Raw genomic sequence first — 16,629 nt, forward strand, 5'->3', positions numbered from 1 at the left:
CATTTGTTGCCCTCAACGCAGAGAAACTAAAGCAGGTACCTTAAAAGCAACTGAGGCCAATAGGAGAAGGGGACCAGGAACTAGAGAAAAGGTTAGCTCAAGAAGAATTAACTTAGAAGGTAACACACATGCACCGGAAATCAATGCAAGTCAACTCCCTGACTCAACTAGCAAAAATCCTTGTTCCTTCCCATTATTGAGTATACTCTGTCTTCAACAAAATTAGAAATCATGGCAAATAGTTTCTGCCGGGTACTGAGGGGGTAGGGGAGAAGGGGGGGGTAAAGGAGGAGGGGGGTAAAGGAGTGGGAGAAATAATCCAAACATTGTATGCACATATGAATAAAATAAAAATTAAAAAATATATATATACCTCCTTTAGATACTGATTCAAACAAATTATAAATATATGTATTATGTTTATATATATTTATAGGTATATAGATAGACAGGTAAGGGGAGACAAAGAAGGGGGAGGAGAAGGAGAGAGAGAGGGAGAGAATCAAGGGAATTTACCAACTGATACTTAGGGCTGGCAGCATAGCTCAAATGGTAAAGCATTTGCCTAGGAAGCATGAAGTCCCAGTACCACAGAAAATTTTAAAGAAAAAGAAATTACAAAAGAAAGCTATCTTCCACAACCCTTCCATTAAGAGATGACAACCATGACGTCTATGTCTTCCCAGGACCAACTGAATATTAAAGTTATTACAGAATTATTGTTAAATGTTTTTAGGTTTAATGATGGCATGACAGTAACATTTTCAAGAAAGAATACTTATTTATCTTTTAGAGATACATATACATAATCATTTACAAATTGAATAAACTAATCAAACACATAATGCAAACCGTGTTACTTTGTAACTTGATGGAGATGAGCACATACGACTAGCAATTACACTCATCAATGTTTCTCAAGTCAAATCTCTGATAAAGGTTAATTATAAGGAACGCCAACTCAGCAGCAAAATGTTGAAAATGAACAAGCAGCTTTCACAGACATTTCTTCAAAGAAGACATACAGAAGACCAACAAGTATCAAAAAAATGCTCAATATCACTAACGATCAAGAATGAAAATGAAAATTATATTATGTTTTATCTTACATTTGTTAGGACAGCTATTATTTTAAAACTTGTGTTTTTTAAGAAATTGGAACGCTTGTGCATTATTATTGGGAATGCAAAATAGTGCAGATGCTATGGAAAATAATAGAACTATCATATGATCTCAGTGTATATCCAAAAAAATGAAATCAGGATCTCGAAGAAATATCTCCACTCCCATGTTCACTGCAGTATTACTCACAAAAGCTAACACATGGAAACAACCTTAGTGTCCACTGACAGATGAATGAATATTATTCAGCCTTTAAAAAAAAGAAATTCTGCCATTTGTGATAATATGAATGAATCTGGATGACATTATTCTAAGTGAAATAAGCCAGACAGACAGAACAAATACCGTACAACTCCATTTTTATGATGGTCAAACTCACAGAAGCAGAAAATACAAGAGTGATTGTCAGGGGATGGGGTATAGGGGTAGGGAAAGTGGGGAACTGTAGTTCTTCAATAAATATAAAGTATCAGCTCTGCTAGATGAATAAATTTCTAGAGCTTTTCTGTATAAGAATGCCTATAGTTAACAGCACAGTATTGTGTACTTCGACATTTGTTAATAGGGTAAATCCCATATTACCCTATTCATACACACACACACACACACACACACACACACACACACAAGAACTCAAGGAAACTAGGAAGTGTTGAATATGTCTATAACCTTGATGGTGGTATCATGAATATTTATATATTCCAAATCCATCAAATTGCACAAATTAAGTAATTAAATATGAGTAGTTCTTTGTGTATCAACTTTATCTCAGTGAAGGTGTTTTCTAAAAGGACTAGCATTATAGGAACTCAGGTAGGAAAAGGCACGAGAAAATCATGGAAGGCAATTCTCTTACCTTTGCTGATTTCTAAGAGAAGAACCTGCTTATAAAAGTATAATCACCACTCTACAACTCAGCAATCACACTCCTGGGCATTTATCCCAAAGAAATGAAAATTTATGTTCATATAAAAACTTGTCCACAAATGTTTATAGTAGCTTTATTCTTAACAGTCCCAACCTGGAAACAACCCAGATACTCTTCAATGGGTGATGGGTTAAACAAACTGGTTGTTATAGACTGTATTGTGTCTTCCTCAACATTCAGATGCTGAATTCCTAAACTCCAATGTGACTATATTTGGAGACAGGGCCTGTATAGAAATAACAATGGTTAAATGGTGCCATGGTGTGGGGAGAGGGGCATGATCCAATAGGATTGAAGAGGAAGACATATCAGAGATGTCTCTCCACAAGGGCATAGAGGAAAGGCCGTGTGTGACACAGCAAAAAGGCAGCCATCTACAAGCCAGGAAGAAAGGCCACCAAAAACCAATACCGATGGCACATTGATCTTGGGCTTTTAGCCTCTAGAATGGTGAGAAAATAAATTTATGTTATTGAAGTCACTCAGCCTTGCGTACTTTGATACAGCAACTCCAGCAGACTAACACAGTAGTAAATCCACACCACGGCATACTACTCAGCAATAAAAAGTAATGAATTATTGGTATACTCAACTTGGATGAATCTCCAGGCTTAGTGAAAAAAATCAACCCAAAAGGTTACATGCTGCATGACAGCACTTATATGACATTTTTAAGATGACAACATTACAATGATGTCCAATAGAAGAGTGGTTTGTCAAGGACTAAGAAAGGGTTGAGGGGGGTAGAAAGTGAGTGTGGCTATAAAAGGGCAAGTGGGAGACCATTGTGGTGATGGAATTGTTCTGTTTCTTGACTGCATCAATGTTGGTACCCTGCTTTAGCTACTGCACTCTAAGTCTGCCAGACATTACCATGGGAGGAAACCAGGAAAAGAACACGCGGGGTCTATTTTAATAAGTGCATGTAAGTCTACAATTATCTCAAAATAAAAAGTTAATTTTTTAAAGAAAATGTATAATCAACTCTAAGCCACAGGAAGCTATTAGCTTCACTGAGCTCTTCCTCACCTTGTCTCATCCCAAGCGGACTCACACAGCAGAGCCTCAGCTGTCACAGCCAACTAGTGCTGACTGGGCAGCAGCCCAAGAGGAGTAAGCAGAAAACTGAGAGGGTAGACATCAAAAGGGCAGTGAAACCCACCCCTAGGCTATAAATTCTCTTTCCCTATAGTCTCTCTCCTCTAAATATGCTCTAGTTAATCACTATCTCTCTTGTAAAGGAACCATATCTGTGTTGATCATTTTCTAGACTTCAGAACACTCAGGGCAGGGCCTGAGTCCTATTCACCTTAATGCCCAGGAACTAAGCACCAATCTATTTGCCACTTGCCCTACTACCTCACACAAATCCTAGCGGTTCCATCAGCACAGAAGACAGCTCACTTGATGTTGCCAAATTAATTAACATTAAAATCTACTAGGAAGGCAGTTCAGTTCCTAATAATAAGCTGAAAATGGAAATCCAAACCACCCCAGATTCTGATCCCAGCTCCACCTCTTACTGCCTCACTCCCCGCATAACCTATACAGATGCTTTAACAAACTCTCTGGACCTCAGTTTCGTGCCATCACTTCTTGGCTGTGAGAGAATTAAATGACAGAATCAAAGCAGGAAAGTCTAGCCCCATGTCTAGAACAAAAAGACTAGAGAAGGTCGTTTCCCACAGTGTTTCTCTCCTAAGCTCAGGTTCTCCTTATGATGTGCCCATTTAGAAAATAAAAGCCAAAGACCACCTGTAGCAGCTAATGCATGCCTCAGGCCAGCAGCGATGCAAACAATCTTCTCTCTCAGAAGCTGTCAAAAGAAGGAAAAGGATTTAGATCTCAGAATCACCCATTACAAAACTTTATGTAATTTATACTCAAATACAATATGGCATGGTCCTTAACATGTGTTTGACTGGTTTAAAGCACACCCCCATTTTCACACATAAAAACCTCTATATTTATTCCTAGAAAGAAAAGGACATCTTTAAAATACCAAAGAATACCATAGCATACTGCCTCAGGGCCAGGAGGGACCTTCAAGGTCATCCAGTCCAGCGGCTAGTAAATGTTTTGTAAAATTGGCCAGAGAGTAAATATTTTCAACTTTTACAGTATGGTTCCTGTCATACAATTCAGCTCTGTCACTGAAACATAAAACAACTATAGAATATGCATAAATGAATGAGCATGGCTGTGTTCCAATTAAACCTATTTACCAGAGGCTCTAGTTTTCCTGCTCTTGATCGAGTCCAAAACCAAAGGAATGCTAGAAACTCCTCCACAATATTCCACCAAGTGGTCATTCAACCCCTGCCCAACACCAACCTCCAGTGGCACAGGACTCACCGCCTCCCCAGGTACCTGTTCCATCTTTGCACAGTTCCATTTATCTCTATCTGCTTGTAGCTTTTGACAATGCTTTCCAAATATTTGAAGACAGTTGTCATGTCCTCTCTAAGACATCTTGCAGTAGTTTTAAAAATAGGTCCTCAAATTTTTTGATACTATTCCCTCCAAGATGTAGAGCTTAATTCCCCTCCCCTGTGTGGGCTGGACTTAGTGACACACTTCTCATGAAAAGAATAAGGAAGCAACGAGTGACTCAGAGGTGATAAGAGGCACTGAGGCTTACTGCTTGGCATCTCCCTCTCTCAAATCACTCTTAGGGAAAGCCAGGTGCCATATCTATAGAGTCCTACAGAAAAGCCAGCATGACAAGGAACTGAAGCCTCCTGCTGGACAGCCATGAGACAGCACTTAAAAATGACTGCAGTCAGTCAAGCCTGCAGAGGTTGCATGCAGACACAGCTGACGTCTTTACTGCCACCTCAGGAAAAATCAGCTCAGTGGTTTGATTCTTAACCCTCAGAAATCATGGGAGGTTTCTTGTTTAAGCTGCTAGGTTGGAGTTATTTGTTACACAGAAATAGATAACTAATGGAAACCTCTTTTGGCAACTATCTCTAGTCCCATTAGCCATCATGGGGTTTCAAATTCTCTCTCCCTCCTTGTTTCCCTCCTCTGAACATGTTCTGGTAACTCAATCTCGCTTTTAAAGAAACCATTTATTCATCAACCACTGCCCCTATGGATGGGGCTTTATTGTCTTTGTTTATTTATAAGCCCACAGTGTCTGTCTAAATTTTAGGACTGTCAAGGGCAAGTCTGAGTCTTTACTTTTATTATGCCCAGGGCCTAGGCACCAACCCACAAAGAACACAACACCCCAGAGGCAGTATGGCCTGCACAGAAGACAGAGCTATGACCTCCCTTCTGGAGACTATACTTCTCTCAGTGGAGTCCCCAGTCACATAACCCCTGGAGAGATCAAAGCTTATGGCTAATACAGTTTGGACACATTGTCCTTTAGCTTTTCCTTCCTTCCTTCTGTGCTTCCTTCCTTCCTCCCTTTCTGCCTTTTCTAAAACTAACCAAAGAGATTTACACATGGACTCAGCCTCTTGAACACACTCTTCTCTATCTCCCTTTCCACACCCACTGCCACTGCTTTAGTGTGGGCCATGACCACCTCTCGTCTGGATTGTTAGCAAGACTTTCCTAAGTAATCACCTTCAATCATCCTCCAACTACCCTCCCTGGCCCCTCCCAAACATGCTGTTCTTACTGTCTGTCATATACTACCACCCTGATTACCCACCCCACCCACTCCACCCTGGAACTGCCAACCTCTTTGTTACCATAGAAACTGCTAAGGTATCCCAAACCCTCCTGGTTTACACTTCTATACCTTTGCTTACAACTCTTCCTTTGGCCCAGAATGTTTTTGTGCAGTAACTCTGCATCCTCCTATATCAAGTCTGGCAAATTTCTACTAGCTTTAAGACTTAGCTTAAGACTTCTACTAGATAAGAGTTCGATCCTCACCTTGTGGAACTATACAGGCATCTATCAAAATTCTAACATGATATTACATTTCACTATTTATTTATCTATCATGTGCTACTAAACTATAAGAATCTCAAATGCTAACTAAGACAGCTCTCATTCACCTGTGCCCCCACTGCCTACACATACAATAGCCACTGTTAAATAAATGAATAAGGGTCTATTATATTTCACTTTGGCACATTTCTCCCATTGTTACATAGGATAGATACAACCTGTCAAAATGTTTTTACTTACCTACTCTGTTATCCAACATATTTTAACCTTGTTCCTTTGTCTTCTTTAATTATATGAATTATAATTAAGCTAAATTAATTTTAACTTATATATAGGTTCTTACAAAGCCACCTATTTGCAACTGGGAGTTATAACATTTCCTATGGCAGGAACTTAAGAGCTCTGTAGAGCCTAGACTTGTCTGTAAACCCTAGGAACAATTACACATAGAGCAGAAACTGAACTATGCAAAATGACAGGAGCCGACCCAAACTCTTTCCAAAGAAAACAGACCTCCCACTCTTAACCAGAGTTTAGGAAAATTAGACAGCTTAAATGATGAAACTGACTTAGACTTCAGCATATCTCTTTTAAAATTCCAAAACCTATTGTGAACACTTACAGTATTAGCCTCACGTAAGTATGACATAAGATGAAGAGAAGAATTCTGAACTAGAGCAAAGAGTCCTGCTCACACTTGTGCTATCAAAGATGATGGCCACTAGCTACATGTGGCCACTGAAAACTTGAAATGTGATTACACGGAACACATACATACCACCAATAAAAAATGTACACCAGAGTTCAAGTTTTAGTACAAAATAAAGAATATGAAATATTAATAAATGTTATCCTGGTGACATGTTGAAATGATAATAGTATGATATATTAAATTAGTTTAAAAGTTATTAAAATTACTTTCACCTAGAAAGTAATATTAGAACATGCTAGAACATGGATAAAACTTGAAACTATCACATGAAGAGAAAGAAGCCAGACACAAAAGGTCACATTACATGACTTCATTTATATGAAATGTCCAGAATAAGTAATCCATAGAGAAAAAAAAGTATGTGGGAGACTGAGGCAGTGGAAGAAAGCCTTGACATGAGCACGGCTATGTCAAGGGCCTCTTGGCTGATAGGCACAGACACAGCCAAGGGGAAGCAAGGTTTAGCAAGGCTGCCTTGCAAGAAAAACAGGACCTGGTCAAGATAGTCTGTACTAAATAACAACATACCACAGCTTCTCTGTTCCTGCCGCCTATGCAACTGGACCCATGAGAACTTAACCTGCATTTCATCCCACTTCCTCATACATGCTATATAAATAAGCACACCTGGAGGCAGGGGGGGTTGCCGGCATCTCTCATCAGGAGTGTAGGACCCACCTGATCCCAGATTTTCTCTATGTCTGTCTTTTTCTTAATCCTCAGTCACCCCAGTCAGGTCAATGGACCTACTCACACTGGCCTTGAGAAAAGTAAACTAGTAGTCACCAAGGGCTGGAGGAGGACAGAATGGGAAGTGCCTGCTATTAGCTATACAGTTTCTAAAATGTTCTAAAATTTGGTAATGGTGATAGCTGCTCATCTCTGTGAAAAGATACTTTGAAAATATTGAATTGCATATCTCAAAGGGGCTAATTTGATGGTATATAAAATCTCCATGAAACTGTTACTTAAAAAGTTAATTTTACCAGTTTACTTTTTAAAGTGGGGTTACTAGAAAATTTTCAATCACATATCTCACATTATAATTCTATTAGACAGACTGGCCTAGACTACTTGCCTCACTTAGTATCTTTTTTTTTTTTTTTTTGAGGTACCAGGGCTTGAACTCAGGGCCTACACCTTGAGCCACTCCACCAGCTCTTTTTTTAATATATCTGTATATTAGGTGTTTTCAAGATAGGGTCTCACAAACTATTTGCCCAGGCTGGCTTCAAACCATGATCTTCCTAATCTCTGCCTCCTGAATAGCTAAGATTACAGGTATGAGCCACCTGCGCCCAGCTCACTTCCAACCTTTAAGCAAAGATATACTTCCACTTGGACCAGTTTCTAACATAGTTCCCATTATTACTAATTTTAGAATTGGAAAATGTCATTGATGTACTTACCTTTATTGTTTTAGTTTACAAAAGTTATAATGTATGAAAACTAACAGAAGTTTATCATTTATAACATCACCACCCCAAACTAATTTTTCCCATAAAGACTTATTTTGCAACTCAAATTCTGATACATCATAGGTTTTCAGGGACCTAGCCAGCCTTCCATTAAGGGTTGGAATAACTGGAATAGTCTGGAAACACTAATACTAATATTGATGTCCTCACCTCAATGACTTGGGGAACCACACATCTTCGAAGCCCGTGAAGAACTCCTAACTGGCCAAAAGAGTTGGATCCACATGATAGAACTTGACCTTCTTCTGCAAGATACAAGTACTTAGATTGCAAATCTAAGAAACAAGACATCTGTAGCCAATGGGTAAATGCCTAGGGTTAAGAGGCACAAAGGGAATAAGATGGGTGGATGGTAGAGACGCTGGGTTTCAGTGCTTCAAGACCATGTTCCCTTCTTTATTCCTCTAGGAATAAAAACACTGGGTACCAAGCTGTGTTCTACATAATTATCTACTATTGTGTATCACAAATGGCAGATTATCTGTGCAGAACACTAAACCTGGTATCTAATATTGGGAGAAAAGGATACTTATTTCCAACTGCTCACATTTCCATGTGACAAAATTTCCATTATTGTAATACTCCAGGTATTTCTTCCTGTCCTTCCCCATACTCACCACTTGTCTAGAATATAAGGGGTCACATACCCAACTGGCTAGTTTAGGAAAAGGGACAAGCTACACATGGCTTGGCAACTTCCTCTCAGGCATTCTGTGCTGACACACAGGAAAGGTTTCCAGTACAGGATGGATATAGAGTGTAAAGCTTAAATTTGAACCAGAGGGGTGTCAGAACCACTTGGCCTCACCACTAACCCTCTTAACTTTAGCTTTAAACTCAGCCTTTATCAGTAAAAAGTTGACAGTCTGATCTCCAACTCTGACTGCCTGTGCCCTTCTCGTAATTGGTTCCAAATGTACCCAGCAAAGAGTGTTATCTAACTCCCCACAACCCTAACACAGGCCACAATACGCACTTTATAAATGATAGCTACTGTTTAAACTCTACATTTACGAAGATTTTTTTTTCTTGCAATGCTGATATAACACGGGACCTTTGAATACTAGCCAAGCACTATAACCACTGGGCTATCCCCATCCCTATTTAGATTCTAATAATTACTATTAAATACATATTATGGATCCCATCTGTGGAAGAGAAAAGGTGATACCCAGGCAGTTTTAAAGATGGGATACTAGATTATAAGACAAAAGGGACTATTCCAAACAGAGAGAAGACCATTATTTATACTAAAAAGGAAAGTATAGGGAATGTGAAGGATAAGAGACAAGATAGAGAGATAGGTGGGGAACATCTTAGAAGGCCATAGGCTAAAAAGCTTGGGATTTTTGCTATACATGTGAGAATCCACAAGGGTTTGAAGAGAATGACATGGTCAGAAGATGCCTATGCCAGATCACTATAGCAAAGAAGAAGCACCATCAGAAACTATAGATGGTCCTTCAAATCTAGCATGGCCAGCTAGAAAGAGTCAACCAACAAAGAAGTCAAACTGCTTCAAAGGAGAAGTCAGCTGACAAAGTAACTACTGCCAGCTGTTCCCAAGAGCACTGTTGTATTAACTCTTTGACTATATCACTGTACATCCTATTCTGTTATCTACCTTCACAGAAAACAAACATATATGTATATATGTGTGTGCATGTATTTATATATGTACATATATATATTATAGAAGGCCATGTGCTAATACATATGTATTTTATATATTAAGAGGAGCTAGGGGATGTAACTTAGTGGAAGAACGCTTTTCTAGTATGTATAAGACCCTCGGTATAATCCTTCACACTGGAAAAGAAAAAAGAAAAAGTCCCCAAATGGAAAAAAAGCTGCCCTCACTGCTGTGGCACCTCTACTTCCTCATACTTTCTAGCATGTTCCCCTGTAGTAACCCTTAACTGGTACTCCTGACCAGCTAGACCAGACACAAAGCTATCATGAACATTGGGACAGGAAGTAGCCACCAAAGGTGATCTAGTCTATTCCCTAGTCTCTAGCAAGTTTTCCAACCCAATTCCAATTCCAATTTTATAGTTAAAATTCTCCTTCTGCTAAGCATGGTATGGCACATACCAATAATCCCAGCATTTGGGAGGCTGAGGCAGGAGGACTGCAAGTTTGAGACCATGGGTTACACAGCAAGACCCACTGCAACTTTCTTTGATGACCAGAGAGAACATTCATTCATGTGTATTTTCTAAACACAAACAGGCTTTCATTTAACCAGGAGTCACCAACATCGTGTTGTTCTTACCCCAAACTTCTGTAGCGATAAAGATTTACCTAGAAGTGAACTAACCTGTGAGCATAATAGTAAAATCCCAGCCACAGGCCACCTGTTGGATAGGACAACCAAGGAGAGATTTGCAGGGGGTAAAATACAGAACATCTTCTGTGTGACCAAGCCCCAGTTGCCCATCTTTGTTAAGGCCACAAACAAAAAGGGCTCCTCCATCTGCAAAATATAAAGGGAAAATCACAACTACCAAAGTGAATGAAAGGACATCACTAATTATTTGAAGTCACAGATAAATAACTTTTTCTCACCCCAGTTAATGTTAATAACTCATGCATGTTAATGTGTCCTGAAGCCAAATGGACAAATCTAACATCTAAATGGAAACCCCACATCCTGGGGCAGGGTCAATCAATCACCAAATGGAGCATTTACAATAACAAGAAAGTCAATATTTATTCAACACTTAGAATGTGCCAGGTACTATTCTAAGAGCTTTACATGTGAGACTGACTGATACTTTAGGCATGGTGTTTAGGACCCACAATACTTTTAGAGGCCCATAAAAATGACTTAGTTTAAAATTCTTTTAAAGTGAGAAAACTAGTATAATAATACACACATAATACTAAATTCATCCTGGGGTATATTCATCTTTCTATTAATACAGTTGTTAAGATATAATTTTTAACATTTCTTTACAGAGGAAAGAATTCATGAAGATAAAAATACCAAGGACCCATGAAAGTCCTAATGGAGCCCTGTTAACTCCCTGATTCTCCTCATCCACCATTATTATCCTCACAAAACAGGTGAGGAAACTAGCACAAAAAGATTATTTGCCCAAGGCCACATAGCTAAAAATTACAGAACCAGGATTTGAACCCAGGGAGTTTGATTCCACAGCTCACATTCTTAATGCCCTCCTCTATAAATACCCTAGCATGTATAGTTCTTGTGTACTATCCTAAATACTCGGAGAAGATCAAGGAAAATACAAGGTTCTTGTTCTCAAGGAATATTCAATTTAATTGCAAAGACTTCTAATTCATATGTAAAAGTTAAATAGCAATATACAGTATAAAATATGATCTATATTGTCACTGTGCCACTAATTTTCCTTGTGACCTGAAGTGCTCAGTGTTCCTCTCCGAGCCTCATTTGTATAATGTGGGAGGTTCAGGATGGCCTAGAAGACCTCTGACAATCTAGGATTCTCTAATGGCAATTTGGCTCTTTCACAAAAATGTTCTCTTCTGAGAAATACAAAAGGCTAAAAGACAGCAATATAACATCCTAGGGGAAAATGTCTCCATAAGAAAACAAGTGGCTATCTACTTTTGAAGGAAATTACCTGTGACAACTGCAGAGTGGCCTCCTCCTCCCGTGATTCTCTTGATACACCCAGGATTACAGAAGTCATTCAGTGGCTGGGGCAAAAGCACATCTTCCTTATGACCAAGGCCAAGTTGCCCATAGCTATTTGCACCCTAGAGATAAAACAAGTCAAGGATGAAAAAATGTGAGAACCACAACCATCAATGTCTCCAATCTCCCTCACCCTGACATTCTTCTCAGAGCCTACAACAGAGGAGATTTTAGACTTATTCTTTCTCCCCCCAATAACATGCCTGCTTTCTGCAGATTTTTAATTACCTTATATTCATTGTACAAAGCGAGGGGTTTCAATGCAGCATCTCCACACATGTACATAACATTTCCTTAGGGAGGCTAAGGAAAGAAAAATGAAGGAGAAATGGGAACAAAGTGGGAGGAAACACTGGAACTAGTTCTTTTCCCTTCTCCCTACATCCTCATTGGGAAAACTGGCCACAACTCTCTGTAATCAAAGTTCGCTAAGGATTTTGTGTCTTCACACAATGAAAGAGGTTAGTGGTGATCTCTACAAGTCTTTCCAAGAACAATGTTTTGTGACTCCAACATTCAGATCTCCCCTTGGTAGGCAATATGCTACTTTGCTATAATACAATAAAAGTCCATAATATGAGTCTGAGGGTATAGCTGAGTGGTAGAGCGCTTGCATACACGTGCAAGGCCCTGGTTCAATCCCCAGTAAGTTGGTTCTTCCTAGAGAAGCAAAGCCTTTGAAAACCTGTTTTTCAGGACACCTGAATGAGGAAAGTGATTTAAAATAACTACAAAACATACATACTTTTAACAAACAAAATCCTCCCTCCTGTAGTCTATTTCATGGAGACTTCCTGGGCTGCAAGGACTCCGAGGATGGAGTAAAACATGAACATTCTGAGGGTCACACTGAACACCAATTTTTGTAATGCAGTAGGAGATTCTAAGTCCAGGATAAAGCAAAATAAAGTAAAATGTAATGCAACCTATTATAACTGTATTTGCCTCCCTTCTTTACAAACACTACAGACACATCACACATCATACACCACACACACACACACACACACACACACACACACACAACACCCCTAGTGAATGGACTGAACCATGATCTCCAAAATTCATATATTGAGGCCCTAACCTTGGATACTTCAGAATATCACTATATTTAAAGACCTAATCTTTAAAGAGGTAATTAAGATTAAATGATGAGTTCATAAGAGAGGGGCGGGGGGCGGCTAATCCACTAGAAGAGACACCATAGATGCTCACACACAAAGAACTAGCCATCTGAGGCCTCAAAGAAACCAAAACTACTGAAACCTTAATCTTTGGCTTGTAGCCTAAGAACTGTGAAAAAAATTAATTTCTATTGTTAAGCCCCTGGTCTGTGGTGTTTTGTTATGGCAGCCCAAGCAGACTAATATGCAGCAGAAAACATATCAGGGAGCCTCCAAGCACAGTAGGAGGGTGAAATTCAACAAACTTCTGTTTCGGTATATTCCAAGTGACATCTGAAAGGCTTTATCTGTTTATTCCAGGCCACATCTGAAAGACTTTTTCTGTCAGACGTTTCCTCTGTCCACACAGACTTGTCTCCTGGCTGAAAAATCCAGAGACAGCTCACATTCAACCTCCAGCTCAAGTGCCACCCCAAAGCACTCAGCCAGACCATACCATACCCTCCCTTCAGCCAAACTGATGCCTTACACTCAACAAGTGCAAGGCATGTACTAATCATTACTTTTAAAAAAACAGTAAATGTTTATTTTGACAGCAATTACAGGTGTTCTCTCTCTTCCCCGCCCTCCCCGCCCCCAACAATGGAAGTCTTCCACGGCACACTAGCACACAGATATTCATTCATTCATTCTTTAGTCAACGCTGGAGATCTACATGGTACCAGGCACCAATAGCAACAATGTGAACAAATCAGGCTCAGTACCTACCCTTACGACGCTTACGTTGTAGCCAAGGAGACTGACATTAACAAATTACACATGCCATTACAATTGTGTACCTGCTATGAAGAACCACAAAACCCAACGTCTGCTTGCTCCGATGCATGCCTGTCACACACTCCTGTGCACAACGCCCCTCTTTCCCAGCCACAAGTAAAGATAACCCTGTCTCTCTCAAGAGTCACATCAAAGCCACACCACCCCATACTCCCACGCCCCCAGTCCAGGCAAGATCCGGTCACCGCACAGGATCAGCAAATATGCAGGGTCTGCGTCTCGCCCGCGGTCACACAGCGCAGGCCTCACTTCCAAAGGATGCTCCCAGAACGGTCTGGCGCTGGGGCAGGGCCTCCATCCTCCAGGCAACGGGAGGTGGGGGCACAGGTGGCTCTGGGACCCTGCGATCCTCTCTCTACCAAGCTCTCCACGCTCTCTTCCCAGGCACGCTCCGGAAGAAGGGCTCCCGCAAAGCCTCAGCCCCTCCGGTCGCGATCCCACCGACCCCCTAAATCACCCAGTGAAGACCCTTCCTCCACCCCCTCTCCTGCTCAGCCCTGGCCCAGAATCCTCCAACCCAAAGCCAGGCTCGGCCCTCGGCCACCCAGCCCCGAGCTGCCCACGCCAAGGCCGGGAGCTCCCGGGTCTCTGCACCCCCAAGTCCCGGTCCCGGCCCGGGGGCGGAGCCACGCACCCAAGAGAAGAGCGCGGCCGCGGCGGGGATGGGGGCTGCTGCCGAGGCGCACGGCTGGCGCTCCATGCAGGCACGCTCCGCCGTCGCTTCCGGGAGGGGCTGGCGAGGGGCGGAGTCCGGCGGGGCGGGGCGGGGCTGGTGACGGGGAGGGGAGGGGCGGGGCGGGGCTGGTGACGGCGAGGGGCGGGGCGGGGTCTGTGGCTGGGTGGGGCTCGCCGGGAAGGGCTGGCTGGCGATGCAAGTGCAGTGGCCGCGTTCTGGTGCTGCACAGCCAGGTTGTGGCCCCGGAGCCACCTTGCAACTGGTGTGCGCCGGTAGCGGTCACTCGTCCCCGCCCTGGCCTCTCCTAGGGCACCAGGCCACTGGTCCTCTCTACTTGCCCTCGCATTCTATTTTTAGTAATAATTCCTTGCAGGTACACTGCGCTCAATAGTAATCGAAGTTCCTTCACGTTTTTATGTCCTCGGAATCCCACAACAGCAAGAGAGTATCTTAGACCGAACTGTCGTGGCCTGCTTTGGTGGGCGTTTGCGAAACCTAAGGGAGCGTTTTGGTAGACACGTTAGTGTCTTGTGTCACTGGTGTCGCCCTCTGTGTCGCCTGGCACAGAGCGGGAGCTCTCATCTTTAAGATGCTGAACTGAGACGCTGTTTAGCGTCTGCTCCTGCAGGGGCAGCCTCCTTGTCTTCCTCGCTCCTGGCTCGGTACCTGCCCTAATTCTGATCATCCATACTGGATAATTTTCACCCAACAGAGGTTTTCATTAAAAATTGGCTTTCAGATGCAATCATACTACTGGTGGGAGTTAAATAGGTACAATTTTCCAGAAGGGAAATGTGGCAGTGTATACTGGGAATATGGAATTGGGAACTGGAAACAGAGGGTCACATTAAAGATGATAATTCACATTCAGTGGTACTTGGCCACTCTGCTGACACAGGCATCAGATGCTCACCACTCTTTATGCCTGGCAGCCTCTGGGAAAAATCTCAGATGAGCTCCTAACCAGTCCTTTCCTATTCTGCCCCTCACCCACTCCTTGGTGTTTGCCTGCCAGACTATGTGAGGAAGCCCCTGGCTTTTTCCTCTCCAGCCTGTGGCATCTTGAGAACATGGATTATGGTCCTGAGAAAAGTGAAGTTTAGAGAGACAAAGCAGCTCTTCCTTCTCTAGAGACCTCGATGGGCAGAAACTATGCCAGTTTTGTTAGTTTGTTGTTTTTGCTCTTTTAGCCATTCCTTTCAAGCATATGTATAGAGCTGGAAAAATGAGACCTTTCCTTTATGTGTTTTAGCTGAGTCTCCGGGGTGGTAAGTGCCAATAACGCCCACATTATAAAGTAAGGTGGAAGCTGGCCAAAGAAAAACTCGCAAAGCAGCAAGTGTCTAGAAACCAGGGTATGACTTCCAGTCTAAGAAAGGTTGGAGAGGCCGAGAGAATTCTAATTGGTTATTTGGCCACAGTTGTCAATATGGTGTGGTTTCAGCAGGACCACTAAGAAACCAGATTGGGGCCCCAGCAGGGTGCTTGTTGGGTTCATGCAGAGAAATCTAATGGCTCACCGCCACATAGCAGCTCTGATCATTGAACAAGATGCTTTGGGGAGGTTTTCCAAGATTTAATTTCTGAGTATCTCCAAGTGAATGCTTCCTCAGCTTAAGCAGTATGGTCAGGGGATGGTCTTAGATCCTCTCCAAGAGAATGTGGAGAGGTGAAAAGACACCCACAGGAGAGTTGGCCACTAAATTCTCAGAGGCTGATGGAAATGAAGTCAGTAGCCCAGTCAGAGATGCATTTATCAGACATCAAGAGCGCCTAAGAAACCAGGTGGGAAGGTCTTTGAAGATAATGGCAAAAGAGGGAGTTATTGTTAAACAGTCAGCAAGTACAGAAAGCTCTGATGCCATCTCACAACAATATCAGACCAAAACAATTTTTCTACTCCTTACCTCTCCCCCACTACTCCCTGATCCTGGAGGAGTCCAGACATCCCAGTAAGGAGGAAGGAGGAGCAAAGAAATGAAGAAGCTAATGAACTCATTCTAGAGGAGGAAACAGATTCTAACTTAAATCTTGATGTTTTAAATTTTTACAGAGAACTGAACTTTTTTTCGTATGGCTTATGGTCTAATCCAGGCCTTGAAATGCTTAGGCAAATGTTCTACCACTGCGCTGCAGAGAAAGAAGAGAAGAAGAG

General features: G+C 41.8%; 1 protein-coding gene across 1 annotated transcript in view; it reads right to left on the reverse strand.

Moving 5' to 3' along the window:
* Sergef (secretion regulating guanine nucleotide exchange factor) overlaps positions 1-14,534 on the reverse strand; it is a 222,559-nt gene extending 208,025 nt beyond the window's left edge. The window contains 5 exon segments of the mRNA XM_074042614.1: positions 3,806-3,866; positions 8,303-8,397; positions 10,473-10,628; positions 11,764-11,899; positions 14,433-14,534. Coding sequence (XP_073898715.1) covers positions 3,806-3,866; positions 8,303-8,397; positions 10,473-10,628; positions 11,764-11,899; positions 14,433-14,498 — 514 coding nt within the window. The 5' untranslated portion in view covers positions 14,499-14,534.
* Positions 14,535-16,629: the final 2,095 nt, after the last annotated feature.

Source organism: Castor canadensis, chromosome 1 (genome assembly GCF_047511655.1).
Source record: "Castor canadensis chromosome 1, mCasCan1.hap1v2, whole genome shotgun sequence".
Classification (NCBI taxonomy): Eukaryota; Metazoa; Chordata; class Mammalia; order Rodentia; family Castoridae; genus Castor; species Castor canadensis.